General features: G+C 44.8%; 1 protein-coding gene across 6 annotated transcripts in view; it reads right to left on the bottom strand.

Annotated features, from left to right (window-relative positions):
* GALNT13 (polypeptide N-acetylgalactosaminyltransferase 13) overlaps window positions 1-20,435 on the bottom strand; it is a 374,841-nt gene that overhangs the window by 51,315 nt on the left and 303,091 nt on the right. For all 6 annotated transcript variants that reach the window (XR_008309490.1, XM_053259345.1, XM_053259309.1 and 3 more), the window contains one exon: window positions 4,004-4,138. Coding sequence is in view for 5 of the 6 variants with exons in the window: in XM_053259345.1 (XP_053115320.1) it covers window positions 4,004-4,138 (135 nt within the window). In the remaining variant the exon portion in view is untranslated. The remainder of the gene's footprint in view (window positions 1-4,003; window positions 4,139-20,435) is intronic.

The raw sequence follows: 20,435 nt of genomic DNA, 5'->3' as shown, positions 1-20,435 counted from the left end.
GAGCTGACCATGGAGGGTGAGTGACTCACGTCTCCCCCCTATGCAGCGCCTCACATGCTATGGCAGCTCATCCCAACCAAGATGTATCACAGTCTCTGCCCCTTACTGCTGCAGACACATCCAGACATGCACACAGGCACTGCCGCACTGCCAGCCTGAGAATGGTGAGATGGGGCACTGCTGCTGTGCTGGCACTCAGGGCTAGGACAAGTGAGTGCTCCATGCATCAGGGAGGGGTTCTCCCAGATGTTGCTTAAAGAGCCTACAATTCCCATTCCCCACTGTTGCAATGGCTGGCCACCATCGAGACTAGGGACAATGGGAGTTGTAGTCACTCTCAACAGCATACATCTGTGGATCTCTCCCTCTTGCAGGAACACCCGCTTGCCCAGTTCTGAGGGACGGAAGGTAGAAGCGGCACACCATCCATCACAGAGGCAGGCTGCTGTGTGTGCAGGTGCAGGAATGTTTCTGGGATGCTATGTCTCACACATGCTTACGTCGAACTACACACACACACACACACACACACACACACACACACACACACACACGGAGCACACTCACAGAGGTTTTGCTTTGTTTCCCTTTAACATTGAATAGTGATTGTTTGATTTGTTTCAACCACGCATCACACCACTAGGCCCATTATGGAGGTGGGTGGTGCGTCGTGGCCTGGCACCACTATGGCCCAGCAGCAGCAGCACCATCCAACCACAGAGGCCGTGGTTCGGCAGGGGAGGCAGGAGGGAGGGTTTTGGAAGATGCATGCTGATATGAAAGAATTGCTTTCATTGACTATTTTGAATCAATGCCAAAATGAAAGTGATGAATGTCAATGTGATAATATATATATGATGCTGATGAAGTGATAATGATGAGTTGTTCATGCATTTCTGTTTTGTAATGTGGCTTTCACTTGTCTAATGTTTGTTGTCTGAGACTTTGTTTTGCTTTTTCCCACCCATGGAAGGACTGTGACTGAAGCAGCAGCACATACACACATGTACCCCTACCCCCAGCCATGACCAAGGATGAGCTTGCTGCTGGTGCCCTCACAAATGTCTGCCATGGAGACTTAGAGAGCACATAGCATTCTGAGGCCATGGCCAAAATTGTAACCCTAAACCCACTAACCCTTTTGCAAAGCACATGTGCACAGGTATACTATGTTTCCCCCCTACATAATCTCAAGTCTAGCAGTGTGTTTGTGTGTGTGTGTGTGGAGAGAGAGAGAGAGAGAGAGAGAGAGAGAGAGAGAGAGAGAGAGAGAGAAATATTTATTATTATTAAAACTTTTCCAAAAGGCTCAGGGCGGTTTACATTAAAACACCATTAAAATCAGTTAATAATTAAAACAAAAATTATAAAAGCATAAAACATTATGCAATTCAAATGCCTTGGTTTTGTATTTTGTTGTGCCTGTGTATTTAGGGCAGGCATCCCCAAACTGCAGCCCTCCAGATATTGCTGAACTACAACTTCCAGCATACCCAGCCACAAAAAATTGTGTCTAGGGATGCTGGGAGTTGTAGTTCAGCAACAACTGGAGGGCCGCAGTTTGGGGATGCCTGATTTAGGGGATAGCATGGATGGGCACAGGACAGGTTCCCTCTCTCTCTCTCTCTCTCTGGATTTCTTTACAATGAAGATTGGGTCATATTGCATCATCAGTGCTTTTATTCAAACTAGATTGCTTGCATCTACAATAGGTTGTGCTGCTGGTGCCACAGGCTCCAATTCGTTGCAGAAATGTTAAGGAAATGTGCCAAAAAAACTGTGTGCCGTTGTTGTCATCATCACTCTTCTACTTGTGTAGGTGTGTGTGTGGGGGGGAACCTCCATGTTCCACTGACAGAATGTTGTTTTGCATCCTAACTTAACCCGCGTTTATGGCCGGGTGCCACAGATGTAGCTGTGTCTCTTGCTTGTGGATGAAAAATGCTTGGGGGAGGGAGGGCAGGGCACATTTGATGCTGTTGTTGGCCCTAGTCAGCTGCTGTAGTCTGCTGACTAGGGCAGATATGACATCTGTGATATCACACTAGCTTGCTTGTTGCTGCTGCCTGCTGCTGTTAACCTGCATTGGGAGGGGGCATGTGGGGCAGTGCATTTCATTGTTGTTGTTTCACACTGTTGTGTGTAGATCCATCGCATTTCTGCGGGGGTGGGGGCAGGGCCGGACTGGGGGAACTGAGAGGGCGCCGGAATGTATGTGGGGAAGGCGCCAGGTTTTGAGCAGAATAGGTAATTAAGGGTGAGAGTTGGAGCGCAGGGGCGCCTCGTGGGTAGGGCGCACCGGGAATATGCCCTGTTGACCTATGGGCCAGTCCGAGCCTGGGTGGGGGGTGAGGTGGGACACAATGGATGTGGTGAGTGACACAGTGGATGTGCGTGACCTTCGGAAACCTTGTTCTCTGCAAAGCTCTGCTGTTGTTGTTGATGTGTGCTGCATCCACCCTATGGGACAATGGGGACAGACAGTGCCCATTTCTGCCTGCGGGTGCCTCATAGGAGTGCCACAGTGGGTTGGGTGGTAGTACCCCAATGGGTGCCTGCTACCACCCAGATTCCAACGGAATTGGGCAAAGGCCTGGTTTTTTAAAGAATTTGTGCAGTTAGGGCATCTTTGCCATTTTCAATGACAAACAATGAATCCACTCTCATTTGCTACCAGAGAATCCACACTCAGAATACCTCAGAAACAACAAAACTCAGTACCCCATGGGCTTGTGAGTATGGGCGTGGTTGGCACCCTATGTGCACTACACCACCACTAGCTCTGGGCCACCCCGGTGGCCCCATGTGGAGTTATGGGGCTGCTGAAACCCCCATTATTCCCTATGGGGAAAAAGCTTAAAGACACACAAACTTCACAAATTCTTTAAAAATCAGCCCTTTGCCCAATTCCTTTGAAATCTGGACGGTAGCAGGCAACCATTGGGGCACTAATGCCTGACCCACTTTTCTGCCCCTGAATCCCCCTTTCTGCCCCAAATCTGCCCCAAAGACATGCCAACTTCAAAAATTCTTTAAAAATCAGCCCTTTGCCCAATTTATTTGAAATCTGGGTGGTAGCTTCTTCGCACCCATTGGAGACTACCAGCCACCACAACTTACCCTGGGCTACCCTGTTGCCACCCCCACCCCAGGGAGTTCTAACTAAGGCTGCTGAAACCCCCATTATTCCCTATGGGAAAAGCTTAAAGATGCGTAAGCTTCAAAAATCATTTAAAAACCAGCCCCTTGCCCAATTCCTTTAAAATAAGAGTGGTAGCTTCCTTGCACCCACTGGGCACTACTACTCACCCCACCCCACTCTGGCCCACCCTAGTGTGCCCCCATGTAGAGCTATAGGTTTGCTGTAGGTTTGCTGGAATCCCCATTATCCCCTATGGGAATAATCTTAAAAGACTCATAAACTTCAAAAATTCTTTAAAAATCACCCCTTTGCCCAATTTCTTTGAAATATGAGTGGTAGCTTGCACCCATTGGGCACTACCACTCTCCCCACTCTTTTGGCCCTGGGACCCTTTTTTATCCTAACTGATTCAGATTTGGATTCAGAAAATTTGGGTACAAATCGAATCTGGGGTGATGGGGGAGGGTCAGATTCAGAACCAAAATCGAGGGTGTTTCGATTCGGGTACAAATAAAAAAAAAAAATCAATTTGTACACATCCCTACTTCTTATACCGAGAGCACCAATGCTTAATGCTTCATAACTTAGACACTAGAGCAGGCCTGCTCAACTTAGGCCCCCCAGATGTTTTTGGACTACAACTCCCACAATCACCAGCCACAGTGGCCAATAGCCAGGGATTATGGGAGTTGTAGGCCAACATCTGCAAGAGGGCCGAAGTTGAGCGAGCTTGGCACTAGAGGATGAATTTTGAATCAATTGTGTATACAACAGATATACCAGTTAGACTTAGACTGGAAATAATATTTGAATATGATTAATAGAAGCAAGTTTGCTTTCCTGCTGTATTTGAATAAATACCTCGGCATCATACTCCCAAAGCTGATTTCCTCTCATGTGGTGACACTTCAGCATAATCACAGGACCATTGAGCCTAGAGACATCCAAACATAAATCATCTGTGCGAATCTCCTTGTCAGCAGTGTAGGAAAATACCTGGAAGAGACAAAGGTTATCTTGAAAACATGGCATCAGTAATATATAAACTATTATGCTAGCCCTTCCCCATTTCACCCAATTGCCTAACCATGGCTAATCAAAGACGGAATAGCTAACATATAGTTCAGCACACACTCATGTGATAAATAATCCCTTAGGAAATTTAGTTGTCTTAAGTGGAGCAGGTACAAATAGCTAGCTAGCTAGCTGCCCTTCTTTCAGGGTCAATGATGGTATATTCTTCCCTTTCCAAAATATATGGTCAGGCACAGGGAAAGACAAGTTGGCATTCTGACTAATTAATTAATTCTGATTAATGGGCATGCCTGCATCTTCTGGGGATGAGGGGAGCTACATTTTTTTGTAATCTCCCCTTCCCTCTGAAGCCACCTGTGCCTCCTGGAACTATGTCCCCGAGGGAGATAATTTCAGGAAACACAGGCAGCTGCAGAGGAAAGGGGAGATTGCTGGAAATTGCCCCTCACACAGCGGAAAACACTGGCACATTGTGCAAAGGTTAGACTGGATGTCAGCTAATTACTGGGATACCTGGGGGTGGGGGAAGGGGTTTCCTTTGTGGGCAGGGGAGAATTAGTAATGGGTTCTGCACTGAGAGGCACATCACGTGACTTTGCAATTACATTTTTAAACATAACACTGCAGCCTTGAGGGAAATAAACCTTTTAAAACTTATACCTAGCTTCTGAAGCACAAAAAGGCAGCTTGTGATAGATATTATATAAAGATACAAATAATGCTTTAAAAATGAAAGTGGGGGAAAGCCTGGATTCTTAATATTCTAACAAAGCACCTCAGTGGATGTATGAAACCATATTTCAGTAAAAACCATTTTTGATTTAGGTCTCTTTGATAGCCAGCATGATGATCACCAGCAAACCATCTGAATAAAAAAGCAAGTAGCTGGATTAAAAAACTCTGAGAGCTCTCAATGGCAGCCCCACAGAAAGTCCATTATAGCTGAATCTAGCCCTAAAGTTAAGATGATCTGAATGGCTGCCATCAGGTGTTAACTCCTTTTGGGGAGAATGTTGTTAAAAATGAAAAAGATACTTCAGGTAACTACCAGCAACTGGAATTATCTATCTATCTATCTATCTATCTATCTATCTATCTATCTATCCATCTCTAAGGCATACCCATCACTAATTCCGTGTATGGCAGCTCTTGCGAGAGTTTGCGAGAAGAATCACCTGATTGGGCAGTGGAGATTCCATATGCAGATAGGGAGGAGTCTGTGAGAGCAGAAGCACCATGGTGATTGGGCAGTAGGGATCCATGTGCAGATAGGGAGGAGGAGCCTGTGGCACTGTGGTGATTGGGCAGTGGGGATTCCATATGCAGATAGGGAGGAAAAGCCTGTGATGGTTAAGGTCAGTTGGAATGCAACTGTTACTGGTCAGAAGATGTTCTTGAATGTAGAGGAGAGGAATCTATATATATACAAGGATAGTGGGCAGGGGTCTGCAAAGAGAGGTGTCATGAGGGAGGAAAGAACCCTTTAGCAATAGCAATAGCAATAGCAATAGCACTTACATTTATATACCGCTCTATAGCCGGAGCTCTCTAAGCGTTTTACAATGATTTAGCATATTGCCCCCAACATTCTGGGTACTCATTTTACCGACCTCGGAAGGATGGAAGGCTAAGTCAACCTTGAGCCCCTGGTCAGGATCGAACTTGTAACCTTCTGGTTACAGGGCGGCAGTTTTACCACTGCACCACCAGGGGCTCCTTTCAGGAGAAGAAGGCTGCCGCTGTGTGAATTAGATGAGGAAACAAGATGAAGAATATCTATTAACTCAGGAAAGGAGAGAGAGAGAAGGGAGGGGAAGAAAGATAGAGGGGAAGAGTGAGTGGAGGAGAGAGAAAGAGAGAGAGAAAAGGGAGGGGAAGAAAGATAGAAGGGAAGGACAGTCCTGGGCCTGTCAGCAGCCTGAGGAGGATGAGTGGCCATGGTGGTGGTGGCAGCGAAGAAGGGTCCGGTCTACCACTGCTGCTGCTCCTGTGGGGAGGAGTAGGAGTGGGGGGAGGGCTCTGGGGATAGGGGGCTGCAGCTTGGCCAATAGGCACCAGCAATGCTGCAGCCGCAACCAAGAGGGGTGAGGGGGGCGGAAGCAACAGGATGGAGGAGAAGGAGCAAGTTTGTGGCTCAGGTGAGGGTGGAGAGATCTCTGAGGTGAGGAGATCAATCAATAGAGCACAGATGCTCTACGTGGAATAATGTTAGTTGTGAGTAATACAACAATACCCCAAAATCAGTCTGAGTGACTGGGAAGTTGAAACCCCTGATTACAAGTATCCCCACCATACCTAGTATTAGGAAAATTGCTGTAAATGAACGGGATATCACTAATTCTGGGGGTTGTCATGCGGATAAAGTAAAATGATGATATATTTTTAAACCAGTCTGTGCCCTAGTGGTTTTAATTATGTAAATGTAAATTCATGAATGTTAATTCCAATGGAGATATAACAATATGATAAGATGTTACATCACATCTATGTGAAGCATAATTCAGCTTTCTAGTATCAATCACCATGTATTTTCATACTGGTTTTTGTTAACTATACTGGCATAAACGGCTATCATAGTATAGTATATAACACCACACAATCTTATGCATATTTACCTGAAAGTAAGCTCCACTATGTTCAGTGACAGTTTCCCTCAAGATAGGGTACATAGGATTACAGCTTAATATATAGGATGGGAGCCAGTAGTGTTGTGGCCAACCTGACAACCACATTAGACCCATTTACCAATCCAAAATTATGTGAAATCCAGTCCTGTGTCTGATTCCACTTTATTAAGAAATCAATTAATGCCTGAACTCAGATGAACTGACCAGGACATGACACCCAGGTCTCATGTCTTGCCTTTGGAACAGATGGTAATTACTTTGTGAAGGTAGGGGTAATTCAGCATTGTTTCTCAATGTTTGTGACGTGTAATCAAGAGACACAATGGCCAGGCTCGGTTTCCTGTCTCACACTTATCCAAATGCTATCACTGTGGAATGCCTTTACAGATGCATGTTAGGAAGATTTAACTTGCTCTCAGGTAATGTCTCTAGGGGACGCTGGGAGCTGAACTCACATTTCCTCTTACAGAAAGTTTCCACTAGTAATTGGCCATTGCTTTGCTATCCAATGAATTGCCTTGAAATGATGGGATAATCCTGTCTTTCTCTGAGGAGATATTTGCAATGTAGAATTAGAAGCATTGTTTATATCCTCCTGCAGTTTTTAGAACTACACCCTACGTAGATGTACAGAAAAGAAAATTATTTAATTGCTGTCTGACACATATAGCCTTGATTCTTCTTTCCTAACACCTTTGACTTTTAACATTCTTGAAGATCAGGCACCAGAAAGTCTGGGGACAAGAGAAGATGCCCATTTGTAAGCTCAGAGATGCAGGGAATGTCAATAGAACAATATTCTTCCCAACAACAGTTAATAGGAGATGGAAACCAGATCCTGTTTACCCTGGACTGACCTAATATCCTGAACTAATATCAATAATTAGAAGACAGGATCTAGAGGGTAACAGCAATTGACACCTTTTGTGATCCAGGAAGGATGATGATATTTTGGATGATGACTCTATGGAGATCAAATGATGGAACAACTATAAGAAGGGAGCCCACCCAGACAGAGTCAGCAAGCTTTGCCTAACCAGCAGATCTTTGCTCATGTGCACATCCCAAGTGCCTGCTGTCTAGCTGAGGAGCTAACAGAGGCCTGAAACCTGCAGACAAGAGTCTGCTCAGTGATTCTTGCCGTGGGGCGAAGAATCAAGGGCTGACTGTCTGTGAAATGCAGCACCAGCTTTTTCCATCTGAAGCCTCATCGTTCCCAAGCCTCGTATCCAGGCTGTGTACATTTGCTGCCCCATGTCGGACCCTGGTAAATATGCTGCTTCTGCATCCTTGATTTCCACCTACTTTCCCCCTTTCCCCTTTCCGCTTCCCTCTACTAACTCTTGATTCCCAACCATCCCATTCCTGTGCCTTCCTTACCTCCCCACTTCCTCTTTCCATCTAGATCTGAATTGTGTTAGGTTTTAGGAAGATTTAATACTGACCATACCTGCATCCACACACACGTGATAGTGAGGAACACTGGGTTGATGTTATTACCAGCTAGAATTGAAATATTATTAGTAGTTCTGGTTGATTGTTCTGTTTCTGCTCAGTTAGGTTGATGCTGTTGCCCTTTTATACTCAACTAGTATTTTTAAGCCCGTTATAATAACGGGCGCTAGCTTTCCCTCCCCCCCCCTTTTTGTGTGTGTGTGTTTCTTTTTGTCCCTTCTGGGTTTTTTTTCACCCCCCTCGTCTCTCTCTCTCTCTCTCTCTTTGTGGTTTTTGCTCACTGTCTCTGGGTCTATGTTTTCCTGTACCCTTCCCCCCCCTCTCCTCTCTCTTGTCTTGTCTGCTCTCCTTTTTGCCCCTGTTTCTTTGACTTTTTGCCCCTGTTTACTTTCCTCTCCTTTGCCCCTTTCCTCTCCCTTGCCCCTTTTTTACTCTCTCTGTTTTGTTTTCTTGTTCTTCGTTCTCTCTTATTTTGTTGTTACATACGTATGAGGCTATGAGGCTATGTTTTGTGTAATAAGTATTATTTATTTTTCTTGGTTTCCCCCCCTCCGCCATTATAGTATTTCTTTATACACCACATTCTTGGTGAATATTTGTTCTGAGTCTGGTATTAGTCTTCCTTGTTCTGGCCCTTCCAGCACCCTGACCACGACGTCTTTAAAACTTTGCACTCTTGATAACGCGACATATAATTGTCCGTGGCTGAACACGGGTTCAGGCAGATAGATTCCGACCTTTTCCAGGGTTTGTCCTTGTGACTTGTTGATTGTCATTGCGAATGCTAATTTCACTGGGTATTGTCGTCTTCTTAAGGTGAATGGCAGGTCTGTGCATGTTGGTGCCAAATCTATTCTTGGGATGAAGACCATGTCTCCTTGTGCTGATCCTGTAATTACTTCTGCTAGTATGATATTTTTTTCCAGGTGTGTGACAATCAGGCGGGTTCCATTGCATAAGCCTTTTTTTGTGTTCAGGTTTCTTAGAAGCATTATGATTGCACCTTCTTTCAGGGTGAGTGTATGTTTTGGCATTCCTGCGGGTGTTTGGTCATGTAGGAATTCTGCTGGATAGTTTTTGGCATCTTCCTCAGTGGTGTCATCTATGGAGTCTGAGCTGAGATAAGTTATTGGTTCACCCTCTAATATGCGGAGCACCTGGTCATTGATGCTGTCTACATCACTGTTTTTTGGGAAAAGGATGGATCTTTTTGCTATGTCGTGGATGTTCCGCACTTGTATTTTTTCTCCGAAAATTTCTTTCACGATATCTGTTCTGCATATGATGCTTAATGGGATCTCAATGATGTTTTCTTGTAATCCCTCAATGTGTGGTGTCTCTCCGTTGCCTACTGTGATTAGCCACTTACTGAATTCTGGGTCTTTTGATCTTATATTGTTGTGAAGTCTCAGGATCTTGAATGTGTTCCACAGTGTATTGTTTTTTATGCAGGCCTCTACAATATGGGTTTGGGTCCCATGCGGTACTACGGGAAGTGTCTGTCGGAAATCTCCTCCAAGTAAAAAAAGCTTACCACCCATGGGTTTGTTGTTCTCCATGATTTCCTTCATCAGTTTGTCTACTGTTGTTATTGCTTGAGTGGGTGCCATCGTTGACTCATCCCAAATGATTATTCTGGCTTTTTTGATGTTGTTTGCATCTTGGGAATTGAGGCGCATGTTAGACACGGAGTTTTCCAGTATTGGTACTGGCAGTTTGAATTGTGAGTGATATGTTCTGCCTCCTTGTAGAAGGTTGGCTGCTATCCCTGTGGAGGCTACAGGGAGTGCGAGTTCATTCTGGCCACGAATTGTGTTGAGGATGGTTTTGTATAAGTATGTCTTTCCACTGCCTCCTGGTCCATCCAAAAAAAAAGCAGCGGTGTTCAAGCTCATTGTTTTGGCTAGCTGTTAAAATTTCTTCCATGGCTGCTCTTTGGTCATCATTGAAGGTTGTTGACATATGTTTTGCTGTTTGGTTTTCATAGGCTTGGTCGTATGTTTCTGTAAGGTGCTCGGTATTATGCTTGTTGTATGTCAGGCCGTAGTCTGTGCATCTCTTTCCATGGAGTGTTAAAATTTTTCCAATTTCTTGCAGGGCGAGGTCACGGCAGACTGTGCATTCTTTATTGTGTTGTAGATGTTTATGGGCATAATCCTTGATGAGGTAGTCTTCATATTTTGTAAATAGCTCCTGCATGTTTTGGAGGGATGCAAAGACACAGATGTAGGCGAAGAGTTCTCTGATTTGCGTGGGCATGTTGTATTGTGCTGCGTCTTCAAGTGTGCTGTCCCACACTGTTTCATCGTTTATGAGTCCTCTTGCTTTTGCTGCTTCTTGGAAAGTTGGGTATTCTTTTCCATCCACGCTTCTGAGGTTTCCATAGGATGTTGCTCCTGACACATGCAGCAGTAGGAGGCGCAGGCAGTAGCGCTCCTGGTCTGTTTGTAAATTTGCAGAATACATTCTGCCAATCATTTTTTCTGCCCCACGCTGTCTAATTTTCCATGTGCTGTTTGCTTTGTCAAAGACATAATATACTGGGATGTCTGTGTATAATATGTGTCTTGCCTTCTCATCTTGCTGGTTTAATTTGAACCATGCTGTCAGTTGTGTTTCACGGCTTGCTGCTCTGTTGGTTGCTGCGCCAATGTCTTCTGGGTTGAAAATTACTGCTTGTTCGTCTGGGAGATGCACTGGCAGTCTTTGTACTGTATGGGATTGGTAATGCATCTCGAATCCATTTAGTCGCCATGCTGCCTCTGGCGCGCTGACATACCTTGCATCCATGTAGGTTGTGATCTCATCATGGTTCAAAGTGTCTGGTTCTAGGATTTCCACTTTTGCGCAATCATGGCCTTTGTATACATATTTGAATAAGTATTTGACACTTCTGACTGATGCGCAGACTTCGACATTGATGTGGCAGTTATACCTTAGGGCCAGAAATGGATTATAGGGCACAACCCATCTGTTATCTATTGGTTTTCCTCTCTGTGTTTTGCTGTTTCCAGAGTTTCTTCTTCTGTATTTGGGGTATCCGTTGATGTTTGCAATAGTCTGGTCTTGGTACTCTTTTGGGAATTCTTTTGTACATTTTTCATTCGACATACATGGTGAATGTCGATTGTGAGTACCACATGGACCGTGGATCATATGCTTTGTTACTATTGCATGCAGACGTGGTGTTGTTTCAATGTTCGGGATTTCTGCAGATACTATGTTATCGATGGATGTTTCAGTCTTTGGCTTATAGTGTTCAGTTAGGATGAGCAATATGTGGGCATGTGGCAAGCCTCTTTTTTGGAACTCTATGACATATACAATGGCTGTTGGTGGGCCAAATATATGGTTTTTGCAGATGTCATCAATTAGGGATCTAAGTTTCAGGTGAAAGACTCTTGCCACTATATCTGGTCTTGCTGCAGCATTTTGGCCCTGTTCTAGGTTGTCTTCTATTTCCTTCCACTTTGGGTTGCATGTCATTGTAATGAAGAGGTCTGGTTTTCCGTATTTTCTGACAATAGCCATGGCATCCTGATAGTTCTGTAGCATATTTCTGGGGCTACCTGCAAATGAGGACGGCAAAATAAATGTCTTTCCTGGGAGTTGGCCTGTTGTATTGGCTGTTTCGTTTAAGTGGTCCATCAATCCTGAGTATTTTTCAACTCGCAATTTTGGTTGATTGTGTCGGATGAAATTGAGTCTATTGGCCTCTGTTTTTACATATGCATCAACCATGTATTGCTGCGTTAGGCGGCCTGCATTTAGGAAGGCGTTAAAGTTGTCTCTGATGGATAAACGGTGGCCATAGTACTGCATCTGGGTGACTCGTACTCTCGGTGAACATGGTTGCTTTGATAAATTCTTTAAGGCTTGTGGCCTCAGTTGTAAAGGTATGTCTATCCCCCAGCTTTGTTCTCCATTGGGGAATAGTAATGGGTATACCATGGGTTCTAGGTTGGGATCGAGGACACTTATTCTTTGTGTAATGTTATGGTCTGGGTTGCCTGCTCTAGGTTTACAGTGAATTAGTAGGTCTCTTTCCAGTGGTGGCTCTCCGTCATTGTTTTTGAATATAAATGCGACCTCATTATGCTGGGGTGCATTGTAACGTCTTTGGTCATTTTCTCGGTCTTGGACTATGGTCATGGTTACTTCCCTAAGTGCTTCGCCTGTCTGTTCTGCGTCCTCTTGGCACTCTGTTTCTACTTGGTGTAGCATCTTGCAAGCCTCAGCAAAGGGATTGTTTTTTGCAAAATGTGTACTTAGAGCTTGCATAAGTTGTGGGTTGATTTTTGTGTTGGATTTATTATGTAATCTTCTTTCTGCGGCCTCTGTGGGGTCTAAGATGTATAGTTGCGCATATTGTCTGTCTTGGCCCTGCTGTGGGTGCAGTGTGCCTGCTCGGTGGCAAATTGTGCCGTGTATTCGGAAGCAGTACGGCCCGTGGCCTGGTGGTGGCACTATGTTTGCTCCCATGGAGGCAAATGCTAGTGCACTGTTTATAGATCAGACATTCTCCATGAAGTTCTTGCTGTTTTCATGTTGTCCCGTCATCAGGTGCTGGATGAGCGGGTCGGTTTTAATAGGGGCAAGGGTCACTTTTCCCTTTGAGCAGCACTGTGTGAATTTCCGGTCTGTGGGTCTTTCTCCTTTGAAATGTTTTGCATTGCAGAATTCACATCTCTGGTCTAAATGTCCACATGTGTGTGGTTGGATGTTGTCTTCCTGGATGTTTGCTGTGTTGTTTATTGGTTTTGTTGTGTTTATTGCTGCACATATCAGTTGTTGTTGTTGTTTATGTTGGCTTGGGGTTTTTATTTCTTTCCTCTGTTTTTTTTTTCTGTCTGCGTCTTGTTTGCGTTGTAATTGTTGCTCCTCTGGAGTCTGGCTTGCTCTCTTTTCTCTTCGTCTTTGAACATTTCTTTGATGTTCTTTTTTTTTCTCCTCCATGGTTTTATGTGCTCTTCTTTGTTTCTCTCCTGAGTTTTTTTAATTTTTCAGCTGTTCTTGGTGTTCTGCTGTCTCCCTCTCTCTTTGTTGTGTGTCTATGATTTCATGTTTCCGTCTTTTGGGTTTGGGTTCTTGGTCCTCTCTCTGTGTTATGTCAGTGTTTGTGTTCTGCTCTAAATTTGGACATGTGTGTGTGGCAATGTTGTTTTTAGTTTTTATTGTTATGTCATTTGGAGATGTTGTTGTGTGTTGGGGTGCACTGTCCTGTTCCCCTTTTTTCAGGTTTGTTTTTTGATGTTCTAATTGTTGCTCTGCAACAGTCTTTTGCCTTTTTCTTGCTCTTTCTGCTTCTGCGTATTGCTTTTGCTTTAGTTCTCGTTCCTCTGGACTCTGCTCTTCTCTTCTTTCTCTGCGTCTTGCCTTGGCTCTGTCCTTTCTTTTTTGAATCTCCTCATTTGATCTTGTTGCGCGTTTTTGTTTTTCTCTTGTGGCCTTATTTTTTCTATGCTGCATCTGTTGCGCTATTATTTCTTCCTCTATTGTTTGGTTGGCTCTGGTTTGTTTTGGTTCTTGTGGTTTGACATGTTTGTCCTGTTTCTGGTTTTTGTTGGCCATATTTGTTCTTTTTTGCTGGATTTTGTGTATTTTATATTTGGCTTATGTGTAAATTTTCTTTCTGGGTTCTGTAATGCTTCTGCAAGATGTTTTTTGTTTGTTTGTTTTATTTGCTACTTCCTTGGCTGCTGCTTTAGGCTGTTTGTTTTTTTTAAGGGTGGTTTTCCCTTCAGAGTTTTTTCTTGGTGTACTCAGCACAGCAGTGTCAATTTCTTTCTGTTTGGTTTTGGGGTTTTTTTTTTTTGGTTTTTTTAATATATATAATTGTTTATTTTGTTAGTGGCTTGCCGGTAGGCAGAGTCAGTCAGGATGTTGGGGGTGGTCTGTATATGCTATCTCTCGCCTCACCTGAGTGTGTCAAGACTGCCTTTTTCTCAGTCTTGGCAGCTTTGAGGTATTTTGGTGGAGTAGGGCTATTTGCAAGAGTTTGCAGCTCTTTCTCTTCTCTCCGCTATGTTGCTCGTCTGCTGTGTGCTTATAGCACTGTAGGAGTGATCTGTTGGCGACCGTTACTCTGACAGTCTGTGGGTGCGCGTGTAAATAACGGGTTTCCCCCCCTCCCTGGCTGTGGGTGGGGGACTGGCTTTGATTGGTTTGTTTTTATTGGGGGGGGGATGTGGGGACCGCCAGTGGCCGCTGCTCTATTTAGTGTATATCTTTTGCGTTGTGTTGTATGTGTGTAGGGTATTGTGCTTTGTGTCACTATTTGTTTTGATTTGGTTTATTGGGGTTGTGGTGTAGTGCTTGATGTAACTTTATTTATTTATTTTTTGGTTCCCGGAGCTGTTCGTGAAGAGGAAGTGAGGAGCTTGTGAAAAGAGTTCCTCTCTATGAGTTGCTGCTGCCCAGTCTGTTGCAATGGGCGTGAATGACGCAATAGGCGTCCTTCGTGTCCATACCGGCAGTCTGGGCAGAGGCTTACCACAGGGAGGAGCTCTTTCTGTAAGCTATTCCCTTCTTCTTGGAGGTTGTCTGTTTGTTTGCTCGGTGCAGTGGGTAAGTTGGGTTTTGGCAGCTGGTTGGGCGGGAGGGCGATAGGCGGGGGCGATGCAGTTTGCAAGGGGTTTTTGATCCTTAACCTGTGGGGGGGAAGCGGGGGAGTTGATTTTCGGCACCTTGGAGGACGGGTGTGTGAGGACTATTCCTCTGGTGCATCTTGTTTTGTTTAGCGCGGCAGGTCTCATTGGCGGCTTCGCCGCCCTCTCGCCCGGCTTCCCCGCTCTCCTTCTGTTAATTGGCCGCCTTCCCCGTCCTCCTTTTTGTTTTGTTCGGCTTCCCCGTCCTTATTTTTGGTTTTTCCCCATCGCCATTGCTCCTGGCGTATTTGGGGCGCCTGCCTCTGGCCGTCTCGGTGTTGCCCGGCTTTCCCGTCCTACTTATTGTTTATGCCCCGCCGCCATTGCTCCAGGCGTTTACGGGGCTGCCGTCTCTGGCCGTTTGGCGTTGTTTCGGCCGTGCTGTTAGTGGCCGAGGCGGCGGCAGAGCTCCCCTCCACAGAACACCAGGCTTGGTGCTCCCCTCCGCCGCTCACCCGGCTTCTTCTGGGCGGCCGTTTTTTGGGCGTCCAAGATGTCCGCCGGGTGCTGGCGGTCGTGTCTCCCTTGCCCTGTTCTGGGCCTGCGCTTTGCGCAGGCGCAGAACAGGGCAGGGAGGCACGAACACACGCTTGGTGCCCGTCCACGGACGGACACCAAGCGTTTTATTAGAGAGGATAAAGCCCACTGAATTGTTTGGGAGTGTTTTGGTCTTCTTTCTGCTTTTGTGCCCAGACTGTACGTGGTCACTGTATAAAGAACTGGTCACTTTCTGACACTGGTGAAACAAGCCTAATTTCATATGCTAGCTCCGGAGCATATCTAGTGTACAAATCAGGCTTGGCTCACAACAGTAGTTCCCAGTCCTAATCTTATTTCAGGTATGAACTCAGAGGATGTTAAGCAGGCCACTCTTCTCTTAGCCTCAGTCTGGGGATAATACTAGTGTCCTACCTTAAAGGGTCATTGTAGGATAATGTAAATGAAGTACTCTGAATGGCTTTGAAATGCTATTTAAAGGCTATGTATTAGACCAAAGCAGTCTACTTCTGTGGGTTCTTTACTAAAGATTCTTTCAAATACTCATACAAACAAGAAGAAAGTTTACAACAATCAAAACAAATTTATTTCAGCATAACTGTAGGACTATCAACTTTCTATGAAGGGTAGTAGCAACCAACAGAAGAACGCCCCTGCCATGTATTGCCACAGGAATACCATATAAATAATATGTTGGGATTGGTGAGCAAAGTTTGCCAGTTAACTTTTTATTCCCTGAGCTCACTAGAGTGCTTATGGGAGTTTGCAGTTGCCTTTGAGTGAAGCAGCAGCACACAGCCAGAATGAAATCAAGTTTGTGCGAGTTGTGAGGCAGACTGATGAAATTGGCTGGTTCCTTAGGAGCAGACTGAACCTCAGCCAGAAACTTAAAAATGAGGCAAGCAAGTTCTGATGATTTTCCACATTTAAACATATTATTTGAATCTCCTAAAGAACAGAGATGAGACACAAATTTTGTATTTTAGGCCAATATGTGCTTCCACAGCTGGCAGTTAATTTTATTTTCTTAAACAAACCGAAGAGCTATCATAGGTCACCCAGGATGCTGCTTTATACCAAGTCAAATCATTAGTCCATCTAGCCCAGTACTGCCTGTATGGACTGGCAGCAGCCCTCCAGGGTTTCAGAGGAACATTTCCTAGCCCAGTCTGGAGATGCCAGGGATTGAACCGGGGACCTTCTCCATGCAAAGCAAATATCCCCAAGCATAAAGTATCATTTAACAACACTGTTTTCTCTGGATCTCCGAGTTCCCACCTTTCTTCCTCATGTCTGCATTCTGGGTTCAGCAAGTGAATTTGAACCAATACAGATATGTATTCAGCTGAGTGGTGGAGCCAGTCCTCCGTCACTGTGGCACGCTACTCCTGGAAAGAGCTTTCGGGGCCGGTGATACAGGGAGGGAAGCACCTTCTAATTTACATGCAAAGATGTTTTCCACGGCCCTCCCCCATGCGGGGACCTCACTGGCCACTAAATATGGCCAGGGCTGGGTCTCAAGCCCAACTCCATCCGAGCAAACACCTTTGGTTTGGGAGAGAGCAAGGGGCCAGAATGCCCTCATGCAGAGCACAAATGGCACTCCATGGGACATGGAAAGGGCGGGGGGGGGGGGGAGAGCATGCAAACCTGGGGCCAGGAAGATCCAGCTCTACTGTCACCGCTCCTCCCCTGCTGCCTCTGTTCCTTCCAGGCCTTCTTGACCGCATGGAGCTTAGTGTTGGTCAGACAGTCCTGCTGTGCTGCCACTGTGCCCCTTTCCATTGCCCCTCAATTTGGGCATAAATGCCACAGGTGCCTTAAAACTGGCCGTATCCACCACCAGCACAGTACCCCCACTGACTGTTGCTGGTGTCTATCATGGTACTTTTTAGATTGTGAGCCCTTTATTTTGTTGTTAAAATAACTTCTAAGAACAAACACGCTGCGGCGTTACTGCTGAAAAATACGGTACTATAAAATGCATCCCAAGCTGAATGCTGAATTTGAGAAAAACAATCCTAAACAAGATAAATTTGCATATAACTATCAGTCATATTTGACTATTGAGGGGACAGAAAGAGTTTCAGTCCCCAAATATTGTATGTGGATTCAGGCACGGGCCGTGAATGCGCCTCGGGATGGGGGGGCGGCTTCTTTACGTGTAAACGGAGCCGGTGCTCCATGCCACCCAGCAGCCCCCGCAGCGGGGAATCGCTTTGGCCACTCACCTGGCCACTGGTGGGGGCTCGCCTCCATGGGAGCCAGGTGAGTGGCGGTGGCAATTCCCCGCCACGGGGGGTTGCTGGGTGGCACGGAGAGATAATTTTACCAGGTGTAGCTTTCCCCATCAAAGTGTTTCACTGGCTAGATAAGTCATACGTGATGAAACTATCTCTTCTGTATAACTTTTAAAAGTCAAGCAGGAGCGGAGCAAGTCTGGTGGCGTTCCATGTGTGGCCGCTGATGTGGCCTGTTGGCCCCACCCCCCTGCGTCTGATGTCAGATGTGTGTGTGGGGGTTCCCTTCCAAACGGGGCCGTGTGGCCCCGTTTGGAAAGGAGATTGGCCCGCGCTGTGTTGGACAGAGCGGGCCGGAGTGACTCTCCCTGCCTTAAAGCTGAAAGGCCATTTTCAGCTCCAAGCAGGGCTGTGTGGCCCTGTTTGAGACTGAAATAATGCCCTCGCATCTGGCATCAGACTGGGGGTGGGGTGGGGGGCCACACTCGTGGCCCCTGATTGGTAGCAGCCTGGATTCTTTGAACCCGTTCGCCCAATGGTGGCTCTGCCCCTGAAGTCAAGGTCCTTTCAGGATCTGTCTCTCATGGGTTGCTCATAAATTCATGGAATATGAGATTGAGATTCTAGCATTCTTCATATTATTGCCCTGCTGCTGAACTATATTGCTAGTTGCTAATGTAGAAATGCACTTTACACATGTATATTTTGTTTTTGAGCATATGTGAAAATGTTTGACAAAATGCTCTTGGGCATTGTAACTGAATATTACAGTAAGAGGAAGAAAAATGTGCTTGAATCTGCTTTTAATATTTTTGCCTATCAAAAGAGCTCTAATTGGTAATGTAGCATGATTTGCATGCATTCTCTAACTGGTAATGCAATCAAGTTCTATTTGCATGCTTTGCCCAAAGCTGCTTTCGAAGGCAATTGCATTAATTGTTGAAAGGTTGTTTTTAACAATTGAAAAAGAAATTTTGCTGTAGCTTTGACTGGAATACCTTAAATCAATTGAGAGGTGAATTCATAATAATTGGGATTCTTGTAAATAATTTAATAGCCACCACAGTAGGTTGCTTTAGACTAATCATTTTCAACTTTTCCCACTCTTCTACTTATCTTTAGTCATAACCTTCTACTTGGAACTGACTTCTATATTTTTTTCTCCATTCGTCTTTTTCTCCTTTTCTTCTCTCTTTCCACACTATATTTCTCTCTCTCTCAAGAGGCCTTGAAGAATATATCAAGGACAGTGAAGAAGATGCACTTCAAATGGTCAATAACGCAAAACTATTCAATACCAATGAAACAAAGCAGGCCTACAAGAAAGAACAAGTCAAGAACCGAGCAGAAAAATGGAAAAATAAGCCATTGCATGGTCAAGATTTGCACAATATAAGTGGAAAATCAGACATCACCAAGACCTGGCAATGGCTTAAGAATGTCAACCTGAAGAAAGAAACAGAGGGTTTAATACTGGCTGCAGAAGAACAGGCACTAAGAATAAATGCAATAAGAGCAAAAGTCAAAAAATCAACCACAAACAGCAAGTGCCGCCTTTGTAAAGAAGCAGATGAAACCGTGGACCACCTAATCAGCTGTTGTAAAAAGATCGCACAGACTGACTACAAACAAAGGCATGACAAAGTAGCAGGGATGATACACTGGAACATCTGCAAAAAATACAAGCTACCTGTAGCCAAAAATTGGTGGGACCATAAAATTGAAAAAGTTGAAGAAAATGAAGACGTAAAAAGAACAGAACATACTTTATTTCGGTCATTGACCAGAAACAAAGATGTAAAAATATTATGGGACTTCTGACTACAAACAGACAGACATCTGCCACACAATACACCAGATATAACTGTAGTCGAGAAGAAAGAAAAACAAGTGAAAATAATCGACATAGCAATACCAGGGGATAGCAGAATAGAAGAAAAAGAAATAGAAAAAATCACCAAATACAAAGATCTACAAACTGAAATTGAAAGGCTGTGGCAGAAAAAGACCAAAATAATCCCAGTGGTAATTGGCGCCCTGGGTGCAGTTCCAAAAGATCTTGAAGAGCACCTCAACACCATAGGGGCCACAGAAATCACCATCAGCCAGTTACAGCCTATATTCTGCGACGATATCTGGGAACAGCCTATATCTGGGATATCTGGGAACGACGATTACTGGGAACAGCCTATATTCTGCGACGATATCTATAACAAGAGCAACAACATTGACAATAAAGTTCTGCCATCCAAGGTCCTTGGGAAGGACTCGATGTCTGGATAAAACAAACCAGTCAATAACACCTAGACAGACTGTGTAAAATAATAATAATAATAAAATAAATAAATAAAGGGGACTCCAAAATATTGGATCTACAGATATTCAATAAAGAAGAATGCTACTAATGTAGAGTAACATTATGGGAGGGACACCAAATGTCTTTTCAGACTATCGATTTATAGCACAACAAATGAGCAGCTGCTGCTCAATGGTTGTGGGAAATCTAGAGACCTTGCCTCAAGTATCCTTTTGCTTGGGGATATCATATGTTTCCAGCATCCAAGTCACATTATATTTGGAATATGCAATTCACAGTGACAGCAGACTAACTAACAGAGACAGCCTGATGCGCCTTCTGGAATTTGGTGCTGTGACTGCCATGGACACCAGTTAGATAATGTCTGTTGTGGCAGTGATGAGCGACACAAAACACCCATATTCACAAGGGTGACTATAAGGGGTAGGAAGTGGTAGTGGGTGCTCCCCCAAAATATTTCCTGCTCCACCCTCC

This window comes from Hemicordylus capensis, chromosome 1, assembly GCF_027244095.1.
Source record: "Hemicordylus capensis ecotype Gifberg chromosome 1, rHemCap1.1.pri, whole genome shotgun sequence".
Taxonomy (NCBI): Eukaryota; Metazoa; Chordata; class Lepidosauria; order Squamata; family Cordylidae; genus Hemicordylus; species Hemicordylus capensis.
Note: the sequence above shows the minus strand (reverse complement) of the source record. Positions and strands in the feature narration are given on the sequence as shown.